Source organism: Strongylocentrotus purpuratus, unplaced genomic scaffold (assembly GCF_000002235.5).
Source record: "Strongylocentrotus purpuratus isolate Spur 01 unplaced genomic scaffold, Spur_5.0 spur5_scaffold_14, whole genome shotgun sequence".
Lineage (NCBI taxonomy): Eukaryota > Metazoa > Echinodermata > Echinoidea > Camarodonta > Strongylocentrotidae > Strongylocentrotus > Strongylocentrotus purpuratus.
In genome coordinates, this window is record NW_022145599.1 from 8,767,221 (window position 1) to 8,775,462 (window position 8,242).

The 8,242-nt window shown below is 35.3% G+C and overlaps 1 protein-coding gene across 1 annotated transcript; it reads left to right on the top strand.

The window, feature by feature from the left end:
* Positions 1–253: 253 nt before the first annotated feature.
* LOC105446070 lies at positions 254–4,698 on the top strand. The gene is made up of 3 exons (XM_030984978.1): positions 254–270; positions 1,847–1,980; positions 4,182–4,698. The coding sequence occupies exons 1-3, from the start codon at positions 254–256 to the stop codon at positions 4,442–4,444; spliced, it is 414 nt and encodes a 137-aa protein (XP_030840838.1). The 3' UTR covers positions 4,445–4,698.
* Positions 4,699–8,242: the final 3,544 nt, after the last annotated feature.

Genomic DNA, 8,242 nt, shown 5'->3' on the forward strand with positions numbered 1-8,242 from the left:
AAAATATTAGCAAGCCATGTACATCCCTCCAGAAATGGAGGCAAATGCTAAAAATGTGAATATGTTTATATTATTATGAAGAAAAAAATAAAGAAGACCTGAAATGGTTATTTTACACAAACAAAAAACAAAAAAACAAAGACTAAGATCGACTTTAAGTTGGACTTAAATATGGCAGGCCATTCATACCACTGGTTGCTCTCACCATTGGTCTCTCAATTATGATCGTTAAATATTATTTTTTTCTTCAAAAATGGACTATCAAATCAGGTAAATTCTGTAGATTTGTGATCGCGATTTGTACGTTCCTTGAGAATGAGAATGCCAGGAATGGTTGAAGGAACTAGTGGCATGAATGGCCTGCCATAGTTAAGTCGAACTTAAAGTAGATATTCATTGATTTTAAAAAACTAACTTTATTTTAAGTATTGCAAAGTTGAAACTTTGATTCGACAAGGTTATCAAAATTCAATGCTTGGAAACATTCCAAGGATTGATTATTATAAATTACAAAACGCTTAAATACAGCCCCGGCATAGCACCATAAAAGCTCTCCGATCGCTGCTGAGATGTGTGAGATCACAGGATATGGACATGATTTGCACAAGCAGACCATGTTCCATGACATCTCACACATTTTCACTGCCTGTTTTTTCATCTTCTCTTGAGTTCTTTCTCTTACTTCACTACCGTCAGGCAAAATGTATAATCTATTGCTTCACTCTAAACCCCGCGCATGGTTTTATTTTGATGACAAATGCAGCGAAACAAAAATAAAGGAATCTGTCGCTTGTAATCAAAATAAGACGTCGTTGTATGTTTAGCTGCACACACGTACGCGGTATGTTCGGCGTCTCAAGAGGGAACAAATGCCGTCCTTAATATCATTCCGGGGGGGGGGGGGGTTCAATTTGAAAGTCTGGTTTCTTTGATTGTTATTTAACCCCTATCCTGTGTATTTACAAACAAAAGAATCGGTTTCACATCCCCTTTTGAATGCCAATGCCTATGGTATCACATTTATATACACTAAACTCATTATAATTTGACAAATAATAGCTTTGCAATTATGTTCATTCTTTATGGGATGTCGTCTGCTTGGGTAGTATCGGTCCATTTTGTGACGTCATTAAAACATTGTTATTTTTCTGGCGAATCTCTCGTATACCCCAGATGCTATTGAGGTAGTTGTAATTGTATTTTTTTAAATCACCCTACATGTAATTGACCTAAAACTTGTACGATGGCCATCTTTTAGCTTACCAGTTTCTAGTGATACATTAGTTGACATATTTGTGATTTTTTTTTAAATTTCCACTTTAAAGTCAATCTTAGTCTTTGTGAAACACCCCTTTATATATTACTATACTAATTGGCAACAGAAATTAAAAGATAATGAATAGTTTTGTTTTATTTCGCTGTTGTGTCCTAATTGGATTCATATCTGCATTTCTTTATACACGCAATGGCCCAACGTATAAGTTTACTCTTACTCATGTATTATACATTTGTTTCTATATTTTGTATATTGTTTGCATACCTTATGTTTTATATAATTATCCATATTTGTTGTATAACTGATTTGTTTGATTGCAGAAAATAAAGTCTTTGAAATGAAAATGAAAATATCTGCATTGACTATTTATGAGAATTACAGTTTCAATTTTATTTTGCTCGCTCGCCTCACTCACTTGCAATATTATATGAGTTTGTAAACAATATTAGTATTGGTGAAGAAACAGTTATATCATTATAATTATCATCATAATTAAATTACTTCTACTACTACTAAGAAAAATAATAATGATAATATTAATACCATTATCTTTATTATTAAATTTCATAGGTATCTTTACTGGAGTCGTCACGAAGGAATAGATCGGAAACTATTAAACGGAACCGATAAGGAAGGTGGCATTGAGGAGGTCATTCAACTGCAAATGTTCTCCAAGATGAATGGACTCACTATAAACCCTGATGGTAATAACAAATTAAAGAATTTTAACATTTCCAGTATAATTAATGATAGTATGACGTAATACATATGATTTGTAAGGCACCAAATCCACTTGAAAGTAATGGTCAAGGCTGCACAATCGATGGTAATGCAAACGCAAGATAGTAGGGACTTTTAGATTCGCACGAAGACAATATGCTACGATCGACGTCCTTTTAATGCACTGCCTTGAATGGACGTCACACGTATCGGTCCACGCAAATCTAAAAGTCCCTATTTCCGTTGCTCCTGCGACTAGTGGCGGACTGGCCGTGTGGAGTATGGGGATATACCATCTGGGGGGGGGGGGGGGGGGTCATTTCATGATAAAATGAGTCGGTGGTTTTCATCGACTTATATCATGTTCACCGAATTCTTTTGTCACCGACTATTTGCCAGGCCTGTGATTGGTCAAATTTAGTCAGCGCTGACTAAATTGTCGGTGAACATGTTATTAGTCGGTGAAAACCACCGACTAATTGTTTCATGAAACGCCCCCAGGTCTCAGAAGCCCATTGATATTTTGGTTTGAAAGCCTGTTCGTTTATGGTCTGAGCGGCGATTGTTAAAAAACAAAACATAAGGAAATATCGAATTTCCCAACCGAATTTCAGTCGAGTCCCCAACCCCTATCCGCCACACCGTGCAACCTTTATTGCTTTGAGCTTTCATTTTGTCGAAAGATAGGATCAGGATTATTGTTGGGTTTCAGGTCAGGATTATCGTTGAGGATTAGTGTAGTCAATTTTCGGTCGAGGTTCAAATTGGGAATTTTGGCTTTGGAGTAACTCGACAACCCGACTTGTTCCCATTTCATTCTACCCCCCCCCTCTCTCTCTCTCTCTCTTCCTCTCTCTCTCTCTCCCTCTCTCTCTCTCTCTCTTCTCTCTCCCTCTCTTCTCTCTCTCTCTGTATACGCATATACTCCTACAAAGTCTTTCAAATAAATGACCAGCAACAGACAATGTTTAAGATAAAACTTAACATTTCGATTTCCCCTGGCAGATTAGGATATTATTCGGAACAGTTCAGTCATTCCCCCCTTCAGGTCCCATTAATTTATTCTTGTATCTGTTTATTCTTACCTACATATACATGCATACATTACAATATACATACATACACACATTAATTAGTTTATTTATTTATTTATTTATTAATTCGTGTCCATGTGGAGAGGAACACCTTGACCTCCATTGTATTTTAAAGACGGGGGGGGGGGGGTACTTCAATTAAAGTAAACATTGCATGATGAGCAGGTAAAGCTTGGCTCGTATCTGACCCCAACTTTTTTGAATAACTTTCTTAAAGTAGATATTCATTGAAATTGAAAACTAACTTTATTTTCATTATTGCAAAGTTGAAACTTTGATTCGACAAGGTTATCAAAATCCAATGCTTGAAAACAGTCAAAGTAATGATTATTATAAATTACAAAACGCTTAAATACAGCCCCTTGATTAGCACCTAAAGAGCTCTCCGAACGCTACTGAGATGTGCGAGATCACAGGATGGACATTATTTGCACAAGCAGACGATTTCCCATGACATCTCACACATTTTCAGTGCCTGTTTTTTCATCTTCTCTTGAGTTCTTTAGCTTACTTCACTATCGTCAGATAAAATGTATAATCTATTGCCTCACTTTAAACCCCGCGCATGACAAATGCAGCGATGGAAAAATATAGGAATCTGCGCCTGTAAACAAAATAAGACGCCATTGTATATTCAGCCGGTCACACCCCACACCGCGGTATGTTCGGCATTTCAAGAGGGAACAAATGCCGTCCTTAATATCATTCCGGGGATTTTTCAATTTGAAGGTCTGGTTTCCTTGATTGTTAATTAACCCTAGCTATCCTGTGTATTTAAAAACAAAGTATTTTAGTAATGTGAATCGGTTTCATATCCCCTTTTGAATGGTTTGAAATGCCATCACATTTATATAAACTAAACTGCTTGGGCAGTGTTGGTCCATATAGTGACGTCATTAAAACATCGTTATTTTCCCGGCGAATCTCTCGTATATCCCAGATGCTATGGAGGTGGTTGTATTTGTATTTTTTCTAAATCACCCGATATGTAGTTGACCTAAAACTTGTACGATGGACATCTGTTAGCTTACCAGTTTCTAGTGATACATTAGTTGACATATTCGTGATTTTCTTTGAATTTCCACTTTAAGGTACCCGACTATTCTTCTGCGATGAAAATTCGAAACAAGCTCTGTATTTGGACATCGGGTCAAGTAGCGCCGTCGTACTTATCAGAGAATACGAACTCCGAGACGTTAGCATGGATGGTAATGGCGTTCTCTATTGGCTTGAGTCGGGCGAGAAACTTATTCTTGTGATGGATGACTATGAACTCAGCACAGATTTCAACATTGAGGAGGAAGGTCAATTCAATAACCCGCAACGTATCCATATCGCCCTCGTCAATTCTTGAACTAGTGATCCAGGGGCACATCCTTGATTCTGAAGAAAACAAATTAAAAAAGAGGGGGGGGGGGGGCACTGTTCCGAAAAAATGTCTGACAATTATTAAAAATAAAACCACTTTTTTTTTTTAAATCCAGTAAGGACATTGAGGTTTTATCGATATTTGAGATGGGGTGAAGAATATGTCATGATTTTATAAATATACCGGAAATATACGTTTTCTCTCTTTTTATACAACGATAGTTATAATATTAATAATAATTATGATAATAACAATAATTATAATAACAAACATTATGATAATCATATTACCAATAATGATAATAATTTTTTTTTTTAATTATAAAAAAATAAAAATAACAAATAAACATTTTATAGCGCTCTTACACAAGTTAAACAGTTTTTCACAGCGCTTCACGCTGTTCAAACAAATTAAGATACAAGTAGCAAAACTTGACGATAATCAATGAATAGGAGAGTTTTGAGAGCGGAGACAGGCGGACAGATCGTGGTAGGTCATTTTTGGGGGGTACATTTTGTGTGTATTAAACAAAATGTAACTGTAACTGCCTGCAGACGTACAAAGCAGTTTTGTTTTAAGTGTGTGCTTGCGTGTGAGTGTGTGTGTGGGGCCGGGGATGGGGGGGGGGGGGGGGAAAGTGATTACCCATAGTTAAGCTTATTTTTCTGGTTTGAGATTTTTTTCCTTTTCTATGAAAAATTTGATTGAGATATGATTTCAATAAATCCTTCGAAATTTTGATTACTAATGCTATTAACTTATGGCACCAAATATCTATTTTGTTTAGTCTCCATCAAATCAAGTATTAATAACGAATAAAGCTATTTGTTCGTTTATTCTTAACAAATAAACTCGTCATTTCAAACCATTTTAAATAGGTTCAATGCATACCTATACCTGGAAAAATTTAATCAGTTTCTAGTAATAGTACTGATTACCAAATACATAGCGGATGATACCAGGCTTTTAAGGTGTGTATTTCAGTTTCAACAAGTACGAAACTCCAAACTGATTTTAAGGGTCTGAAACGAGCGCCATCTTGCGACCAGGGTTCGCTACCACTCTCTAGGCCAAGAACACCTATTTGGATACAAAATAGCCAACAATCAGGGGCGGATCCAATATTTTGAATGACAAGGGGGGGGGGGGGGCACAATTCTGGTAAATTACATGATGAGGGGCCAATTTTTTGTTGCTGTGAATACTATTGCGAATGTTATTTGCTAACAAGCAAAAACAAATTCAGAAATAAAGAAAAATAACAAAATAATACTGAAATGAAATATTTTAAGGGCTTATCAATGACCCCCCGCCCCACACACACCTTCTCGTTCAGACGAGCGCCTAACTAGTGTCTCTGCTTTAGATGAATTTCATCAGTTGTATCAATCTATTCTGTACATTTTATGTCAATCACAGTGGTAAGTTCAATAATTGTCCACCCAAAAAATTTGTTTTAAGAAAAATTCTATGTACACATTTATTTGCAGAATGATAATATTGACCACTGCATAAATATAAACTTGTAAATGTAAACGTAATAATGGGTTCTTATGATTATTTTGGGGGGTCATATTATTAACTTATGATGTTAGTCAAGACAGTCGTCTTTGTGAAAGTTGGGGGAACATTGTCTCTTTTTAAAGAACATGAAATGTCTAAGCAGTAAACTATGGTGGAATAATATATAATTATGAGACATTGTACAAATATAGTTGTTTATATCTCATAATCAGAGTTTTGGCAGGGTATGAAGAGAGGTATATGCCTTGTTAATTCAGGGAATGTGTAGATATAAAATGTTATGCTAATTAAGTGTATGATAAAAATAAGTTGTATGTTAATTATATACATGTATTTTGTGCTATTTAATCCCTTTGTTAAACAAAATTATAATATTCACTGAATTTTGTTTCTTCTATGGAAGTGTTTAAGAAAGCAGACTTCTAATCTTATTGAAATGCTTTTCGAAGACTTTCACAAATATAGCTCAAGAGAAAAGTACAAACACAACTGTAGTGTCTAAAGAAATAATTTTGGATTATGTAATAATGTTTGCAAATAATATTTTGCAAATAGTAATAGATGATGCCAACCTACTGAAAATTGGCTTAGATTGATTGTTTGTCTTTATAACATTTTCAATTAATGGTCATTCTTTAATAAATCTTCAGTAAGGTAAAGTGGTTTTTGATGGGGTCTGTCCATACAGCTCTATCAATATTCTTTCTTGTCCTGCCCCCTCCCTCCTTTCCTTCTCCTTTCACCCAGCTTTATCTACATCTATCCCTCTCTTGCTCCCTTCTCTCTCAAGTTTCATTAAAAAAAGAAAACACAATAAGAAACATTCTCTGACACAATTATTCTGTCTACATTGTTTTTTATTACTTGATAATTTGCATGATTTCTGGAAGAGGTTACAACTTCTTTTTCTTTAAACAAACACACATCTCTCAATCTACCCAATATACATGATAAAATGCAGATTATGCTCGTTCTTAAAAATGTTATACAAGCCGTTCACATATGAAGAAATATACACCAGTAGCTACTCAGTAGCTTTCGTTAGAATAAGTCAATAATACATGTATATAATTCATTTAGAAAGATCTAAGGAACCTAAGCATATATCATATGGGACTTTGGTATTATATCCCCTTAAACTGCAAGCAATGTCACTAGATTATTGAAGAAAAACAAACCGAAAATGTTAAGAGTTAATTGTTTTCTAATATCTAGGCCCTGGTCATAATAATACAGTAATGTACTCTAGATCTTCAACATTTGAAATGAGACATAAAAGAGAACTAAAACTCTCTTCTCAGTCAACATCCCCCTCTTTTGATATCAATCAATTGATTTGTTTACTAGTGTATTTCAATGTATGTATGTTTCTCTCTGTAAACCTTGGTAACCAACTTTTTAATTCAACTGCACAATGGCATCTCTGTTGATGGAATTCACTTTGCATACAAAACTGTTGCTATGTCGGGCAAGCCCCTTGCAAGCTCTTTATCGTCATAATTTTTATTTTAAAAGTGTACATGAAATTAGTTAACATGTTTATTCAAGAATTATAATGGCCTTTGGGACTACTGAGCAATAAACCAGTTTACTTAATACATTTTGAACAAAAGTTGCCATTTCAAGTCTGAAAATCATGCCAGAGGCTTGCATAACATGCATACATTGAAATACATTAGAAATCAGATCTAATTGAAGGAGAGCTGAAGCTCCAAATGTATATGGATGGTATACTTCATGCCGAGAAATTCCAGGGACTGCCTAGAAAACCACTGGCCTGAGAGACCGACAGTAGACTACAATGATAATGTCGATCTTGTGAACCTTAAGAAAAGTTGTCAAAATGCTTGTGTTACTGGCATGTTGATCTTGTGAACCGTAAGAAATCTTTTTCAGAAGGCCCATTAACATCTGTCTCATAGTTATACAACCACTACCATTTTAGGACCTTAAAATGTGTCTTCATTTAGACTCATCTCATCATTTCATCTGTGATTTCAAAAACCTACATTGGAAATTAAAAGAAAGTATGGAATGTGTCATCATATTAACTAAATCCTAAACGCTCCTTTTTGAATTCGGGCCATAGTGTGTATAGACAAAGACCTTGGAACCGTCCCATACAAACATATGTGAAACTGATTGCAAACAGATGAAATGCTGTTCTCCAAGCTACTGTCTATCATTATGCCCCCCCCCCCCCCACAACAGTAGATGAAGAGATTTTAAATCGGAACTTAACATTGGGCATACTTTTTA

Coding starts and splice junctions, on each gene's coding strand:
- LOC105446070 (XM_030984978.1), top strand. Junction 1,981..4,181: donor ACTCACTATAAACCCTGATG/GTAATAACAAAT, acceptor TTCCACTTTAAG/GTACCCGACTATTCTTCTGC.